Source organism: Triturus cristatus, chromosome 11 (genome assembly GCF_964204655.1).
Source record: "Triturus cristatus chromosome 11, aTriCri1.1, whole genome shotgun sequence".
Taxonomy (NCBI): Eukaryota; Metazoa; Chordata; class Amphibia; order Caudata; family Salamandridae; genus Triturus; species Triturus cristatus.
The window spans coordinates 127,267,316-127,286,438 of NC_140594.1; the positions used below are offsets into that span (position 1 = coordinate 127,267,316).

The window sequence follows — 19,123 nt, forward strand, 5'->3', positions numbered from 1 at the left end:
TGGGGATTACAACGCTTGACTTGTTCGCTGATTTTATTTATTTAAACGTTGGATCAGCTGTGGGCAGGGAGTCCGGTGTCTCCATAGACTAGGTTGAACAAATCTGCCTGAGTAATTCATTCAAAGTGAAATTCCTGGATACCTGAAGGTGCAGTTGTGGTCTAAGCTGGTGTATTATGTCCTCTAAATATGTGAAACATTTGGTATCAAACGTATTCTCTTTTGTTGTATTCCCAATCTTCCGAAGGGGGCATGCCTGGGACATATATCTGGGCTACTATACCTTGAGTGACCAACAGTGGACTATAGCAAGCCTCAAAAGGGTGTTAAAATTAAATTTTTTCCACCAGACTTATGTTTCTCCCAGTTGGACTGAATTTGATGGAATGCACTTCTCGTACTTCTTGTCCTACATGTGGTAAGCGTGGAGCAGGCTTCTTGCACTTGGCATGGAAATGTTATGTAATTATATATCTCTGGGGTGGGATGGGTGAGGGGGCTGCCTGAAATGATCAATAAACACCTAAGAATCATTTTTGATATGTGGTTTCTAGGGGTTGTTTGAAGTACACCCTGAGCTTACAGATTGATTGGAGTGCTACACCGCTAACATGGCTAAAAGAATAATAGCAAGAGGTTGGCTCTAAGATCTCAGTTACTAAATACAATGATTGGCACAGAGATATTGCAGATCTAAATAACTTGAAGAAGCTTGCTGTGCAACTATTTTGGAAGCTCAAAGACCTACAAATATTTGGACTGGCTTCACCGCACATCTCATCTACTGAAAAATGGTCCACCTTGCAATTTAGTTGGTGTGCAATTTCTGCCACACTACATTAAATGAAAATGATTCTTCAGATCCTGTTATAAGCAACTTCTGCATTTAGAGCTCGTTTTTGTTTAAAACCTTCTGATTCACCTTGTACTGTACATGATTGCAAGCAAGTGAAATGTTTCTTTAAGCATTCATGATCAAAAGTAAAAACAAAAAATGTGATATTCAAAGTTTACACTGACCCTTTGTGCGAGTTCAAATTTGGAGTCCATCCTCAACAAAAGACAAGCTTTTCTTAAAACGAATAAGTTTGGGAGCAAATTAAAACAGGTACAGGACTTCTGACTTTCTCAACAATAACGGAATAAATTCAGGTTCTGTTAATTTCTAGCTACACATGCCAAAACCTGCTACGATTCGGTGGTGGTGGTCAGAGGAGGTGAGGTGGATGTTCTTGACCGTCTTTTTTCATTAGTTTACTAAACAATATTTACTATCTCACTGGTGTACAATTTTCTGGTTTAAAAGTACAGTTTTTTAATAATATTGGTAAAATGCAATTCCTTTTTAGGTCTCGGCTAGCGTGGCTGCGCACATGCTCGGCGAGATTTAATGTTTCTGAGTAGCTTCAGTAAAGGGCTTTAAGCCCCGTCCCTCTATTCAATTGGCTGGCGTCACCGTTTATGCTAAACGGTGGCCAGCTTTTGGAAAAGAGCTTACCATGTTGCCTCCCTTTGGCTTTTTCGAACGGCCCACTTGGACAGGCTCGCCTGCTTTCCTTCTGAAGTAAAAGGTTTCTTATCTTTATGGGGCCATGTGTTTAAACACATGGCCCCATAAAGACAAGAGATCCTCTTACTTCGGGACCGCACCGCGCGCGCTAGTTGTAGTAGCAGCGTTTTCCTGAACTTGTTTTCAATATTTATATTTGCCTTGTTATCAATGTTTTTTATTTCTCTCTTTCGACTCTCTCCTCACTCTTCTCCAACGGGAGAGAGCAAAACATTATTTTCTTAACATTGGCGTTTCCCATTTAAAATAATTAATAAAAGAGCCAAGAGACGCGTGTGCTTTAACCCGGCGCCCTCACATTAAGCACTCCTTTCGGTGCAGAGTTTAAAGCTATTCGGCCCTCCGGGGCCCCGCGCCTTCTTCCAAGGCTGTCTGATCGCTCCTAGGATTAATTAATTATTAGTGCATATTCCGAGGCAGGCCAAGCCGTCTGTTTACAGAGTGAGCCTAAAAAAATACTAACCAGTGAATGAAAAGGGAGAGCAGAACCATTTGTAGCGGCTAAAGAGATCTGTCGCCTGGGGGCAAGATTGGACGGGAGGCCGGGGAGGAGGGATGTTTGGGGCGGGGGTAGGGGGGCGGTCACGCTTGCAAGCTGGCAGCTTAGTGGTAACGTTAATATAAATGCCCCAGGCAAGACCATCTAAGAATGTGTAACAAGACTGGGTGAAGTGTTCTGGCGGCGGATGAAAGGCGGAGCCGCGAGTCTGGAGATTATAAGGGGAGAGCAGACAGCTTCAGTGGCCAGACAGATAGACCTAGGAACAGCGGGGAGTGTTGACGACACCCCGTGGTTTCAGTGCAGCTTATATGCAGAGGCAGGGCACCCTTCAGAGAGATATGTGAACATTTCAGCATCGGTGCAGGAGCCAAGGAATCTGTGGAAGAAGCGCAGAACATGTGGTATTTCTGAGTTGAATGCCAAAATACATTTAAAACAATTCCTTGGACTGATCTTCCTGTATTTATGATAAGGCTGCAGGAATTATACGGCAGGGGAGGACAAAATTATATGGCAGTGTTTGCTAAATTATGCTTCAAGAAAAAACTCTACTACACTCTCTACTACTCACTCTACTATTTGCTTTCTACTATTGACTCTCTACTACACTCTCCTACTCCCTCTCTACTTTCTACTACTCTGATACTTACTCTCTACTACTCACTCCTACGCTCTACTACTCTATTACTCACTCTACTACTCACTCCCTACTCTCTCTACACCTCTCTCTCTACCTCTCTGCCTCTACACCTCTCTACCCGCACACACACACACACACATATATACACACACACACATATATAAACATATATACATCTGCACATCTATATAAATACAAATATAAATGCATGCATACATATATGCATACATATGCATGTTATGTATACGAAAGTCTGAAAAACACTAATAAAACCAAAGCTAAAAAGCCACCTAATTACAAACAGAATTGCTTTAACCTTTACAAAGCCGAGACCTGTTGCATTTTTAATGCTTGTTAGAAACGTGTGTGAACCTTCTTGTCAGAGCCTCACATCTAAAGATGAGCAAAGTTGTGATGTCTGTCAACTGGATATATATGTATATATAGCGATATCCGCAGCTTCCTCTCGCCGGAGACGGACCACAAAGTTGGTGCAAGATTTAATTGTTTATTTTCTTGATGTCGCCGCCATTACGCGTTTCAACTCCGAGTCTTGATCACATGGTAACGTTATGGTCATCATTGGCATTTTTAAAGTGACATGGAGCTCGGCGATCGGTTAGGATTTTGCACATGATTATAGACAGAGAAAATACATGACTAACACTTTTCAACAATGATAATTTGCTTGAATGTTTTTTTGTTTTTAAATTGTTTTGAACGAAAAGCCTTGATATCATTGCTTTGAACATTTATAAAATGTGTTGGCCAGCATTAACAGTTTAACTTTGCACTTGTTTTTAATAAAGATTACAAAAACATACTGAAAGTGCCTAACGTTTGGTTCTATCCCCCTTGACCGCAATTCTTTGCCAAATCATTATTGTCATTGTTAATATATGAATGTGGTCAATTTAATATTTGCTTAAATGCAGAAAAAATGTTCACGATAAGATTTGTCGTGTTGGCCCATGAAACATATTTATAGTATCTGGATAAGTCTCTATTTTCTCAAAGATGTATACAATAAGTTATAGATAATCCTGTTCTGTATCGATGTACATTATGTCCTGCTTAGATGTGCAAAATATGCAAAAATAAGGTGCTTTTAAATATTAAAAACAAGAATCTTTTAATATCCTTTACCAAATAGGTATGTTTACTAGAATACCTCTGTTGCATTTGCCTAAAATGTTGTCCTCTGCCTATTGTTTATTGGTTACATGCCTCTTTGACCTCTCTTGTGACGGTCCAAAAACATCTCTACAATAGACTGAGTGCGGCTTGGGCTTAGAGTAATTTTATATCGATTTTGTCATTTCTTATGGTGCAGATGTACATATAGCCAAGAGCATAGTAGCATATTAAATTGTTATTTGGGTCACACGTTTCTCAGATGTGGAACAATAAATACATAAATAATTTTTAAAAAATGTAAACAAATCAACCCAATGTGCAAAGTGTGCTTAGGATTCATGGTCGTTGGCCATCATTATAATGTGTAACAGTTTTTTGGTTTTGTCAGTTTTAATAGGGATATCTAATACAGGTGTCCATATCCTCCGTGATATTCAGCCCTCCTGGAGTCTTCTAATCCATTTCAAGGATATACCTTGTCTTGTTCCTTGGAAAGAACAAGCTCCTCCCACCAGCCCATGTGTAGACAGGCATAGCTGGGGGAGAAGCTGGCTCCAATGGCTACTCCAGTGGGTTGTTGATAATGTAAATTGTTGAACATGAAAACATTGTTTGTTAAACAAAATTCAACCATCTCAATTATCATAGCACTATGATCCGTTAACTCACCCCGTCAGAGCTTAAGTAACGCTTTAGTGCCTTAATGCCATCGTTGTGTCTAATGCTAGTGTACAATGATGTGACGTCGAACGCAATCATATAATCATTTTTCCATTCCACATCCTTCAGATTCTACAAAGAAAATCACTTGTGTCTCTTATATATGAGTTTAAACACCGAAATAATCGGTCTGCCTGGTGGTTTGTTTCTGTCTTTGTTTATTTTAGGTATGAAGTATATTGAAGGTGTGACAGGATAGTCATTTTTCAAGAAATTTTATTCATCCTTGGTTATTAATCCTTTATTTTTTCCAAGATGAAAATTTGGTATAATACGTTCGATATATACATATATGCATACATATGCATGTTATGTATATGGAAGTTTGAAAAACACTAATAAAACCAAAGCTAAAAAGCCACCTAATTACAAACAGAATCGCTTTAACTTTTACAAGGCCAAGACCTGTTGCATTTTTAATGCTCGTTAGACACGCGTGTGTGAACCTTCTTGCCAGAGCCTCACTTCTAAAGATGAGCAAAGTTGTGATGTCTGTCAACTGGATATATAGATAGATAGATATATATATCTATATATATACATACACACATATATACACTCCCCCCGCATTGAAATGCGTTAAACTAGGAGAAAAATCAATAGTGTATGGACTTCCACCAGCCCTTTTGTGGTAGAAGGAACTGACCCTCTCCCATGAGAGGGTCAGATCCCTATGGCCACCCCCATTCAAAGCCCCCACGTTCACCACGTCCCCAGGCACACAGCCTCCTCAATCTTCAATGCATTGTTCGAGTTTCAGCTGCCAAACCCCACGGACGTTCCTGCCTAGTCAACTCTTATCTTACCTGTAGGTCCGCTGCTTTTCCCCCATTCGAGGAATGCCCTATCCTTCTTAAACAGATCATGATGTGGCTGGAAAGAAGCTCAGTTGTACGACCCAGAAGGAGGGTAAAAGTTGCTTCGGCAAACAGTTAAACTTTCCAAAGCTTCACTGCAGTGAAGTTTCCCAATTCATCCTACTTTGCAGGTGAAAGTTTAACTTTCCCCCACCCCACAAAGACTCATATGCTGCTGGGATTAATGTTAAGCTGCTAAAAGATAAGGGCAGGCATGAGCAATAGTTTGAAACTACTATGATTTTTATTTGAAGATTTTTCGATTTTGGCAACAGAATCGTAATGTACAATCACAATTAAACAAACGAGATAACAAATCAATAGAAGCATACACGTTTTCAAAGTACATAATTGAACTTAAATAGCTGGAGTAGGTAGTAAAGGGAAGCTAAGCTTGACGGTAACCTACAAAACAAGAACAGTCAGTGATTAAAAAAGCAAGTTTTCATTGGATTCCAGAAGCCTTCTTTGCAGTGCAAAGTTCAGCTATCACGATTTAGAAAGTTCTAAATTCAATTAAGTTGCAGTCCCTGGAAATTTAATGAAGTAAAAAAAACACAGGACATATATAGAAACACAAATTCTGCACATAATTATCTTCTGTGCAGTGTATAGGAAAAAGAAAGAAAACAAAACATGCATGGAAAATGCAATAGGCCTCGCCTTTGATCAAGTTAAAGCCATTTGCTTTGCTAATGGTATTGTATAGCAAAGCAAATGGCTTTAACTTAATGAAAGGCGAGACCTATTGTATTTTTAATGCTTGTTCCTCTAGCTGCGCTGGGAGTCAGAGTGACGTGGATTTTCACCTACAAAGTTTTTAACAATTGCTCCGTATTCATTTATTGATTTAACTATCCCCAGTTCAACACAACACACACAGGGGGAAGCAGCGTTTTTCAGAGGTGTGTTTGGGGGGAGGCAGTGGTGGTCTCGAGGGGGAAATATCCAACCAAATTGTACCGGGACAGTTAACTATAAAATTGACTGCCATTATTTTTGTAAGTATTTTGTCAAGGGGCTGTACTATGAAGGGCATGCTGGAATAGCACGTGCATTACAGTGTGTTAACATTGTGTGCAGTTCTTTACAATGAACGGGAAAAATATCACAATGTTGTTACTTTCCGTGGAATAATAAATGTGCGTGTGAGCTGTTTGAAAGGACTGACAGTGATTGTTGCATTTGATAAAACATTTCAGGTGGTATAAAAACAGTGCCAACTCATTTGCATTTAACTTTTCCTGTAAAGCGGTCCTTGTATTAGGAGGAAACTTAGAGGAGCGGGTGGTAAGAGGTATTGCTTGGACTAGCAGCGTTCTTGCTAGAAAGGGCACACTGCCGCAGACAGCTTTGCGCACGGAGATCTTTAGGTCGCTGCCTCGCATCCAAACAAGGCACGCTCAGCCTTTCATCCCTCAAAAGGTCGATGAAACACGTGCCGCGTTCAAGCGCCGATAGACCATGTATGCTCTGGTGGGCGCTATAAATAGGGTCACTGTTTGCTTTAAACAATATTACTTTGTTGCCAGATTGTATTGGGTGTGTTCGTGAAGGAGGGTGGGGGTACAAACGCAGGGCTACTTAATAGTGCCACCCACTGGGCACCCTTGTATTGCCGGACTCACAGGATTTGAAGTATCACCCGCCGGTGTAACGACTAGAAGTCAAGGGTTCAAACCGCACGGCTGATCGGCCGTGCACCAACATGGTTTGTGTTAAGCTTAATTTAGTAATTGACAATTACTTGTCAGGAGGCAGGCTGCTCCGAGCCAAGCACCAAACTGCCCCCCACCGACCCCCAATGATGCACTAATGTTTGAAACGTATACATTATAAAGGTCCGATTTCGCTTGACACTGAAATAGTATTGCCAGTGCTATAAAGTCTGACTTATGAATGTTTTTTTTTCACCAGACCAACATTGCAGCAGGTATCTGGGCTGTTTACAAAAATCCTATATGAATTTACACGTTATATGTGCGGCAGGGAAAGGCCACCCTTGAATCCCAGCGCTGGTCCTGCAATGCATGGTGGCAGCAATCGGTCACAGCGATCACGCAGCGCCTCGCCGCCTTGTCCTGGGCAGTAGCGCCTTACCGACGTCCATCGTCTATTGATCGGCCTGAACGGCAGCAGCCTCCGCCGGGGGAGCCGGGGATTCGCTTCCTGCAAGGGAGGTCACATCAGGTCTGGGCGCTGGCCAGCTCGCCCTCTCGAGCCGAGACACTGCACCGAGGCCGGCGTTACTTCACTCTGGTGTCTGCTTGAAAGAGGCACCGCCGTGGCCGGACGGATTAACAAGGGCAATCTGTGCGAGTCTAAGGGCGAGCTAGCGTGAGGGTCGCCTGTGAGGCAGCGATCACTGCTGACGGGCTGACAACACTACTGTGACTTGGTGTTCCGAGTACCACAAGGCAACGGAAACCCTCATATTACAAAGCTGGCCTTACGCACGGCCCAGGAGTTATTTGTAACATAATATTATGTGTTAAAATAGGATGGGATACAACATGATGTACATGTGCATAAGTATATGCACAAGTTTAGCGCCTACATAAGTGCTTTGTATAGTTTGCTTCGTGTCCTCAACACACACTCATTCGGTTTCTTTCTATATTCATGTTTGTGTATGCATAGGAGTGACATTATCGGCGTTCTCCTTGTGTTATTACTGGTAATAATTTCACTATTCTTAGGTTGTTAGTATTAAAATCCTCACTGAGGTACTTCGGTCTACATCAGATGCCCCTGGAACAAGCGCTCGCCATCTGTTTTCACTCCGCCCCGTGAAAACAGATGATACCCATAAAGATAAGAAAGTGCTATGCGACAGCAGCAAAGCAGACGAGACAGTCCGGATCGGCCGGACGAAAGGGCGTCACCCATAAACCCTAATTTCCAATGGCAGGCCACCGTTTAGCATAAACTGTGACGCCAGCCAATGAAAATGAGGGGCGGGGCTTCAAGCCCCCTTCTCATATCTGCTCTCCTACAAAATCTCTCGCCCAGCGCCAGACGAGACCTAAAAAGGAACCATGGAAGACATTTTAGAAAAACTGCTTTACGGTTGAAGTCCTGCTTTAATTCAAAGTGCCTACTTACTTATAAAAGTGTTTAGACCCAAAATAAGTCACCAATTTATTAGGAGCGGAAAATCTTAGTTTTATAACGTATCTGGTGGATATCTGGATAGAAATGTCTACTGCATGATGTTGAGAGCATGCATCTCTGCCCCGAGATACCCAAATGCAAGTTTCCGCTGTTTTTGAGTTTCTGGCCTGAGCCCAAAAGACAGTCATGATCGTATGTGAATGATTGCTTGTGCTAAATACAATACGTGACCATGAGTAGGGCTGGTGGTCTGCACAATGCATGCCTTTATTAGCAAAAGGAAGTGCTGCCCCCCTGCCATTTCACATGGGCTTAACAGTGGTGGCATTTGTTTTTAAATCATGGTTGCAGAGCGGGCCTTTTTCCAGTTCTTCGCAATTTAGCAAGTAGCTCTGCCTAATCACATGTAGGTTGGTCTGTTGCTAAATCGTGTGCCTAGATAGTGCATGTATGTAGTGTAGCGGTGTGATAGGATATGTCTGGTCTTTGTGCATTAAGGTGAAGGAAAACAAGCACTGTGTATTACTCACATTTCTAAAGCTTTTGTGTAACATCAAACTCTGAAGAGTTGGGGGGATGGTGATAGTGCTGCCTTTAGAAGTGACCTTTTGCTGCATCTTGCCTTTTGTTCCTTCATGAAAGCACTTCCATTAGATTGGACAAGGGCATAGAGAGCCTGGAGATAGTCTCCTTAGCCTTTTGACAGGGCCTGCCTCTTTTTTGTGTGCTGGTGGGCGTTTTGTCTAGAGGCGTTTTTCCTTTTTAAGCACATTGTAATATTGTCCCTAGAGACCCCTAGGTTAATCGCCTGCTATCAACTGCCTAGAAACCGTTCCATGACAGCACATGAGCAATGTACTAACAAGGTCTCAGAAAGGAATGTAAGAGAGGGACTGAAACAAGCAGCCGTGGTTCCAGAGCGTCTCACTGACTCGCTTAGCCGGCACCTTGCAGGGTACTGGTTAAATATTCTGCGATATAGGGCTGGTGTCTTTGGCAGCCAGCTTCCTACAGGTGAGGAGACATCACCTGAAGGTGTCTGCAACCATCTGCAGGAGGAGGTCTGGATCTGCCTTGCAATGGATTCTGCCTAGCCTGCTTAGACACAAATGCTGTAGGTATCCCTGCAGGAAGGAGTTGGTCTTCAGGATTTGCTTGGCCATAGTTGCCTGGAGAGGAGCTGCCCAGAGGAACGACATGGAGTGATTCACAGTGGTAACTTCACACCTAGGAGCTGCCTGGACTAGTGTGCCACTGGTTGCACCATCTGGCCTTGAAAATTACCGTAGCCACATTCTTGGCCCGGAAGTGATCATAAGTGGAGCTGACTGAGAAAGAACAAACTGCAGAGACGAGAAATACACACAAGAGGGACTGGTGTGCATCCCATGGTCATAACTGTGCCGGTGGTTGTGTGCTCGACATTCGGCATGGAGAGGTGGAGAAAGCAGAACCACATTCTGTGGTTGAGTCTAAGCGTTGTGAGACTGACTGACGGACAGTGCTGTGAAGCATCTCAAAGGACCCTGGCGACCTGTCACACGACCCAGGAATTCTACAACGCTGGTTCTAGGTTTAAATCTACTCTCATTTCAAACTCCAACTTGTATTTTTTAGGGGGGGGGGGGGGGGGGGGATAAAGAGGCACAGCAAGGACAGGAAAGTTTCCTTGCGCCCAAGAGACACCTAGACCACTGCCCATATAGAATATCAGATGTCTCCTTAAGGAGGCAGGGAAGGGGCAGAGTGCAAACTGAATCCAGCAGATATGTGGAATTCCTATAGCCCGACGCCCAGGACAGATTGTTTGGGGTCAAGGACAACACGTTTTCATGTGCATTTTATCCTTGGGACAAGTGGGCCCAACCCCCTACAGCATAAACCCTTTGGCTGCTAGTTTACAGTACCACATTATGGATCAGGGAAGGGCATAGTCTGCAGTTAAAGTAATATTTGCGTCCATGTATTAATGCTGTTCAAACTTGTATTTATCGTTCATTAATTGAAGGCCTTTATTAGGGTGAGTGCTCTAAGTAAATGTTGTAAGCTCTGACTGCACTACTGACAGTGGTTTCAGTATAAAAATGTGTACTCAAGTTTTCAAAGCCTAACAATATGAGGCTAAGTATAATGCTCCCAGAATGCTCTCTGAATTGATGCAAATATTTGCAGAAAATTGAAAGCAAGATTGAGGATTCTTTGCTAACAAAATAAAATAGGTTCATAAAAAAAATGAAAGCAGGGAAATAAAACATTTCGCTAAACTACTTTAAAATTTCAGGTACCATTTCTTTGCAGCATCATTTAGTAACATGTGTTGATGCACGCTAGTATTTCCCAAAACTATTCATAATGGAAAAAATCAGTGTAACCAGTTTCAATAAGATTATGGGAAACAAAAGTAAACAAGCATTGGCAAAGCCATTTGGTCTGAAATTTGTGGTCAGCTTTTTAGTTTTTTCAACGTGTGAATTGTTTTGGCATTGTTTTCGCAAAACCTTATTAGTGTGGGAGCTGCCGGGCCCTCACCATTATAATAAACATTGGTAAAAGCAAAAAAAAAATATTTGGTCTCAAAAAGCACACACTGCCACAGTAGTTACTGGCACTGAACAAAACTACTTTGAGTGCCGATATGCTTCTTGTGAAAGAGCAGAATGCTGTCACTCACAGTGAAGCAAGCCGATACACAGAGAGAGACTGAATTTTAATAAACGCAAAATGTCATGGTAAACACCAGACCAAATTAGGGGCCCAATTATTAAAGAAAGTCTCAATAGTGCACCCAAGGTATATGTCCTTGCATTAAGTGCAGTTATACAGCTTTTGTAATTTTCCAAGAATTCAAGAATAGTACTCCTAGAAAATATTTGTGAACTGCATTTTAGTATGAGCAAACATGCATGTGTAGGTTTACTCACTCGAAAATCTGAGTGTATGCAAGTTCACTTTTTTTCTTGCAAGAAGGTTTACGTCTGCCATTCTCAGGAGTACATTTCCAACATTTCTCAGTATGGGAATCGATTTGAGAAGAGTTGTTGAAAACTCTTAAAACATGCAAAGGGCATTCTAAACCTAGAACTATTGCTTACCACTACCTGCAGTCCCAGTATGTAGATCTGCAGAAACGTGGCAACATAACTGGATTGCAAGTATTCAAACACTACTATGGTATGAGCCCTGGCATAATCAGAGAGGCTTTATCAGCGCTCTTATATAATGAGATTGCTGCCATAATTTGTCGCCGCGCTACTTGGCACCAAATGGACAAGTGGATTTTGTTACAGGACAAGTAGATTTATGAAGCAACCTGCCCCATGGACAAGTAGATATTTTATTACATTTCACACCTGTGATCAATATGTAAGATTCATAGTGCAATGACTGCAAATAAAAACATACTTGCTCACAACGAGTTCTCAAATGGACAAGAGCAAACTACAACAGAGTAGATTTGTTAGCCAATGATTAATATGCACATTACAGACAATTACCTTTGGATCAATGAACTTAAAGCTGCTGACGTCATATACCCCAAGCAGTAGCTATATTTGCCAAGGTGATGCATATTTTCATAAGTCCTAGATAAGAACATGCTAGTAGTATCTGTTCATTCCGAACTTCCAGATCTTTGTGCAGTATTGTATAGTATTAAGTAAAGGTACAATAAAGTAATTTTCTTTTTAAGTAGACATTGGCTGTACACTGCATTGCTGGATGGTATTGTGTGCAAGTTGAACGCCGAGTCTCTTAATTCCATATACCTTGCCGAACAAGCCCTGGACAGCCTCCATCACTACCATGACAGTCAGGGACTAAAAAGTGTACTTGGTTCTCAGGATCTAGAGTATGCCTGCTCCTTAGATATCAATGGGACACTAACTAAACCACCTTGGCTGAGGCCCAGTTACCCCTCTATGCCTTAGGACCATTTAAAGGGTTTCTGACAGTGACGGTGCAGCTTCATGCAGGGACCATGTTATTACCTTCACAAATTCTATGTGGAGCTTTCCGGTGAATGTGGACACTTCACCCTGCACACTTAGCTTCCCCTTCCTCACACTGATGGGGATGATCTCGTCGTGGGCTGTGCTGTGTCCCACTCGGTCAAAAATGTCCAGGTCTTTAACCACAACATGGCCATTCAAACGTACATCAAACACCTAAAGACAGTGAGAGGAGAAAAAAAAGTTGACTTGTAAGCAAGGCATGCAATAAAACTGTGTGAAAAAGGCGCAAGGATATGCAGCAGTGCGCTGTCCAAGATTTAAAGAAATTAGAGTTTTCCTAGTACATTGGCACTAAACACTCTTGAGAAAAAAAGTATACTTTAAGACAGCAAGCAACACAGTTCTAAATCCTACACTTGTAAGGACAGTTTGCGCCAAGAGGTAAGGTGTCTAATCAGGTCACTTAATACAGGGTGAGGATAATCAAGCGCCTGCACATGAAAATGTTATTGCCTGTAGCTACACTAAAAAGTGTTATTCACTGCTGACATGGGAGAAATAAACTAAAAATTTTGAAGCAATGTATCTTAATATACATTCTCACAAAGGCCCATTAGCTTAAAGTTAGTTACTCACTCACCTTCTGCTGAGATTGTGCAAAATAAACTTCAGCAAACTTGACCACCACAACGTAGTCACCCTCTTCCTTGATGGGGACTTCATATCCAAAAGTCTCCTCGTTGTACCGTTCAGTCTGGTAGAGGACCTGATCTTCAGGATTGGAGCGCAAAATGGGAAGTTTTAGCCCATAGTCTGAGGCTGCATCAAAGTAGAGAAAGAGCATTTCATTATGTGTTTGGTGATGTCACATGGATCAGCACTGCAGAACTTGGACATGTCACAATCAGAACTAACCAACTTCCCGCTCAATTCCACGTTTCACATCTCTGGCTCCAAGAGGAATTTCAGGGTGGCCATTTACTCACCCCTCTTACCAAGGAGTCATCTATTACTGCAAATACACACGGTCATGAACAATGCAAAAATCTTGCAAAACACCACACAAAAAAGAGAACTGAAGAAAGAGTATGGGTAGCTAAGTGGCTGATCAAAGACAGAGGTCAGCAGGTCATTTAAGCGGTATTTAGGTTGTGTATATATTTACTTTGTATGAATGTGGTTCACTTTATAGTTGCTAACTACGTTATTGTGGCAAGCGTGTGTCACAAGGGAGATAGGAGTTGGAATGTTGGTAGAAGTTCGGATGCCGGCGGTTATCGTTACTGGCAGCGGATCATGGAGGTGACAGAAGAGGATTGATGGGCTCAGTTCAGGATTACCTATTTTTTGAATAATAAATAATAGATGCAAACTTATGAACGAGTGGAGAGGATTCACTTGTAAAATAAGGGGAAAAGTGGGATTGAGTTGGTGAGGTGCTTACTTTATCACAAGTAAACTCTTATATTTGTGAATGGTTACCTGTCAGATCACTTTGCCAGGTGTGGGAAAAAAAATGTTTTACCAGTGAAACGAGCAGAGAGATTGAAGGCGGCTGCTAAGAGTTATTTCTAAGCTTTATCGTGGCTGGAGGAAGTGTGTCAAGTTTGCAGCACTGGCTACGGAGTGGTCACGCGCATGTCAGAGTAGTGCTGGCCTGGACAAACGGCATGCAATGCAACATTGTGCATGTCAAACGTGAGGCGGCCATCCTGATTGACTGTATCGGCAGTACAGTATATTTTTAACAAGCAATTCGCTAGATAACTATTTTTGTTTGACCGAGTTACTATAGCAGCATGCGTAATGCCTATCTTGTAAGATGGCCTGCTTCAGTTAATGCTGCAGTGGTTCAGCGCTTTCATTTGAGATTACGACCAAGAGTAATGCCATCAGACACCTTGGAAGTTTAACGTGTGGGGTAAATGTGTGGACTTAATTGGTTACTAGCAGTAAGCTTGTTTAAATTCCCTCCTGGCTAATTTTGCTTATGGTTTGTGCTGTTTACATGAAGCCACACTAGTTTTACCTACCGGTCAAGCTCATTGATATGGGTTCTAGCAATAGTATACAGCAATCAGTTCACTTTCTACAAAACCGAGGCAAGACGGTCAAGAAATGGAAACTTTAGTAGAGAGTTTTTCGGAACTATATTGTGGCAATTGATGGGAGTTGATTTTACACCAGTCAGGAAACGCGCATTTAATGGTCTTGGAACCGAAGCACAGAAAATATTCGACATTTTTGCCGGAAGTGCGACATACTGCGGTGGAGCCTGGAGATGCAGGAAGATGGAATGTTTATGTGGAAGCTGTTAAACGACTTGAGAAGCACTTTGCAGATGATCCCAGTGTGGTGCTAGAACGGTTCAATTTTTATTCCAGGAAATAGAGTGCTGGGGAAGAGCGTAGATCAGTATGTGGCAGCATTGAGGATTTTAGCAAGCACATGCGAATTTGAGAATTCAGTAGAGCCATACATAATAGATCAGGTAGTATTAAACTGTGCATTGAAGAAGGTTCAAGAACATTTACTTTGTTGTAGAAATCCCTCATTAGAGGAAACTATTCAGAACGAAAAAGGGCACTGGGAGATCATTAGAGTCTGTTAAGTTGATTGTGGATGAAAGCAATGAGAGCAGAAGGTTGAAAAATGTGAGTAATGGGAATGAACAGGAAGGAAGGAGTAAACCCAAAAAAGTATCTACTAGAATTCGTTATAGGTGTGGGTCTAGTATACATCTAGGGAATAGTCCAAACTGTCCACCAGTATGCAAGGGGTACAGTACATGGAAAGAAATTTGCGTCTTTATAAAAGTTTGAAAATAAAGTGAAAATAAATTGTATACATTACCTTGGTGTACAGGAGATGACTAAGGAGTTCACGGAGGTCGTTCTGACTCTCGGTGTGAATGAATTTAAAGATGATGATGCGGATGCATACAAAGGAGATGTTGCTACGAAGAATGGTCTCTTTTGTTCGGTCATGATTGGGGACAAACAGATCAAAATAATGACCTATTCTGGATCGCTGTTTGCAATGTTATCAGAGAGCACTTTCAAAATGCACTGGGGTAACAAAATGCTTAAAACGGGCTGACATAAGAGCAGTAGCCTATGGGGACAATGACATTGAACTTTGGGTTTCTTTGAAGATATATTGAATTTCGCTGGAAGAGAAGTATGTACAAAGTTGTGTGTCTGTAAAAGGGAAGGATATTATCGGATGTGAGGATAGGGAAGGTTAGGTATTGTTTTAAGACAGGGTACTGACACTCCAGTAATGCGAATTGAAAACCACTCTGAAGATGTGGCAAAACTTCAGATGAAATATTCTGAAGTTTTCTTGAACCCCAAATTCTAGGGAAAGAGAGTGCCGTGCCTAATGCTCTTAAAGTACAAAGTGTACCATTATGTGTTAGAGATGATTTAAGAAAACATTTGAATGATTTGCCTGAGAACAAAATAATTGAGCCAGTCAATGCAGCGGAATAGCAATTGTATTAGCAAACGGGGTACAAATCAGATTATGTGCAGACTTACTTCTTTAAATCAGAACATCGTTACTGAGTTCCATCCTTTACCAAAAATTCAGGAGTGGACTATGATAGGTGGAGCTAAATACTTTAGCAATATAGTCTTGAAAGCATCATCAGACTGCATTGGAGAACAGTGCAGAAGTATTAACCACTTTTATCATGACGTTTGGTTGGTATAGGTTTTTGAGGCTGCCCTTTGAGCTGGCCTCAGCGGGCAGCGTTTTTCAAAAACTCATGTTTTGCTTATTTAAGGATATAAATGGAGTGTTGGCATTCCAGGACAATATCCTGATTTATGTCAAAACAGCTGAGGAACATACTGAAATCCTTGATAAAGTTTTAAGCCTTTTGAAAGAGAGGGATATGACAGTGGCTAAAGATAAGTGTGACTTTTTCAACAATGTAGTGGATTATCTTGGTCACAGGATTAGTTCTAAGGGAATTATGCCAAAAGAACAAGTTACTTACCTTCGGTAACGATATATCTGTAAGAAACATTAGTTAGTTAGATTCCTCACCTTAGAATATCCTCAGGCGTCAGGCTGGATCCGGAAAGATTTTTTGTCAGCAATACACTTTGCGCGTCGCTAGGTGTCGTCGGCGGCTCCGCGTCCGTCGTCGGCATCATGCGCCGGAATGACGGAGTACTTAGACGCCGCCCTCGCGTGCGGACGTCAGTTCTTGTACATAGCTTTCCGCGCCAGGAACGCAGAGCCATGCAAGAGACCGACACTGGTGCCAAAAAAGTCTAGGGCACTGAAAAGGATATCCTTAACACTAGATGTCGGATCGCAGAACGGGGAGGATGGGTTGGTCGGTGAGGAATCTAACTAACTAATGTTTCTTACAGATATATTGTTACCGAAGGTAAGTAAACACACGTTAGTTAGATTCCTCACCTTAGAATAGATACCCCAGCAATACCAACCCCGGTGGTGGGTCTGCGAACCAAGATCACACCAGAAAGTCCTGGAGAACAGAACGGCCAAAGAAGCCATATCTCCGGACTTGGCTGTCCAGGCAATAATGCTTGGCAAACGTGTGCATCGAGGCCCACGTTGCTGCCTGACAGATGTCCTGCAAGGGGACTCCCCGACCCAGGGCAGTTGTCGCCGCCTTGGCCCGAGTGGAATGGGCCCTCAGCCCTACAGGAGGTTCCTTTTTAGCCAAGGAATAACAAGCTTTGACCACAATACGACCCACCAAGAGATGGTTCGCTTGTGTACCGCCCTCCCCTTCTTGGCGCCCACGTAGCCCACTATGAGCTGGTCATCCACCCGGAACTGCATGGTGCGGTCTAAATAAAAGAACAGCGCCCGTTTTGGGTCCAGACGGTGGAGCCTCTCTTCCTCTTTCGAAGGATGCGGAGGCGGAAAGAAGGTGGGCAACGTGACAGACTGCCCGATGTGGAAGGCAGTCACCAGCTTAGGAAGAAATGAAGGACGAGTCCGGATAACAACTTTATCCGGATGGACAGAAAGGAAAGGAGGCTTAGAAGATAGAGCCTGGAGCTCACTCACCCTTCTAGCAGAGGTGATGGCAACCAGGAAAGCAGTCTTAAGAGTCAGAAGACGAAGGGGACAATTATGAAGTGGCTCAAAGGGAGCACACATCAGATATGTCAATACCAGGCTCAAACCCTACTGAGGCATTATGAAAGTGACAGGAGGAAACATGTGAGTAATGCCCTTGAAGAAGCGAGAAACAGGGGATTTGAAAAGAGAAGGCTGATCAGGAAGCCGCAAGAAAGCAGAGATAGCTGAAAGATAACCTGTAAGAGTGCCCAGAGCAGAGCCCTGCTGGGCCATGGAAAGAAGAAAGAGGAGAACCTCAGAAAGAGGGGCGGAAAGGGGATCCACAGCCTTTGCTGTGCACCATGCCACAAATTTGTTCCACCTGCAGGCGTATACCGATTTTGTGGAGGGACGCCTGGCTGCCAGAATCACATCGCAGACTTCAGGAGGCAAGTCAAATGGCATCAACTGTCGCCGCTCAATCTCCACGCATGGAGGTGGAGACTGGACAGGTTCGGGTGGAGGACCGTCCCCTGCTGCTGCGACAGAAGGTCCTCCCGAAGAGGCAGTTGTATCGGGGGATCGATCGACAGACTGAGTAGCTCGGGATACCAGTACCTTCGTGCCCAATCCGGAGCCACCATGATGACTTGGGCCCGGTCGCGCCTGATCTTCAGCACTCTGGGCAGAAGTGGTATAGGCGGAAAGGCGTACAACAGACCGCAACTCCACTCGCGACGAAAGGCGTCCCCGAGCGAGTGCCGCCTTGGAAACTCCAACGCGCAGAACTGCTGACATTGCAAGTTCTCTTCGGTGGCGAATAGATCTAACCACGGCTCTCCCCACTGGCGAAAGAGGCCTTGCGCCACGTCCGAGTTGAGACGCCATTCGTGATCCATCATGCACCGGCGGCTGAGTTCGTCTGCTCTGGCGTTCAGAGAGCCCGCCAGATGTTGAACCACCAGGGTGATGCCCTAATGTTCCAGCCATGTCCAGAGGCTCAGAGCCTCCTGACATAGGGTCCATGACCCCACCCCGCCCTGTTTGTTGCAATACCACATGGCGGTAGTGTTGCCCGTGAACACCTGCACTACACTTCCACGGACAACGGGAAGGAATGCCTTCAGTGCAAGTCAGATCGCTCTCAGCTCCGCCGGAGACCAGAGGCCTCTGAACTCCGCCTCCCCCATGTGGCCCCCCCATCCCAGGAGGGAGGAATCCGTCACTACTACGGGCTCCGGTTGGGGTAGGGAGAGGGATCTGCCACTGACCCAATCGCGGTCCCTGAGCCACCACTGCAACTGTCTTGCAGTGCCCTTCGAGATCAAGACATGGTCGGACAGGTTGCCCCGATGCTGGGCCCACTGATACTTCAGGTCCCTCTGCAGAGCCCGCATTCGCCACCTGGCGTGATGCACTAACAGGATGCAGGAGGCCATCAGACCCAGAAGCCACAGCACCAACCTGACCGAAACCCGGGATAGAGACCGAAAGATGGGAAGCAGAGGCTGAATATCCCGGACCTGCTGTTCCGGAGGATATGCCCGGAACTGGGCTGAGTCCAGAACCGCCCCGATAAAG

At 43.5% G+C, this 19,123-nt stretch overlaps 1 protein-coding gene across 2 annotated transcripts in view; it reads right to left on the reverse strand.

Annotated features, from left to right (window-relative positions):
• Nucleotides 1–19,123, reverse strand: part of MLEC (malectin) — a 107,630-nt gene that overhangs the window by 20,667 nt on the left and 67,840 nt on the right. For both annotated transcript variants that reach the window (XM_085634310.1, XM_085634311.1), the window contains 2 exons: nt 13,131–13,309; nt 12,527–12,703 (listed from right to left, as the gene is read on the reverse strand). In XM_085634310.1, the coding sequence (XP_085490436.1) occupies nt 12,527–12,703; nt 13,131–13,309 (356 nt within the window). The remainder of the gene's footprint in view (nt 1–12,526; nt 12,704–13,130; nt 13,310–19,123) is intronic.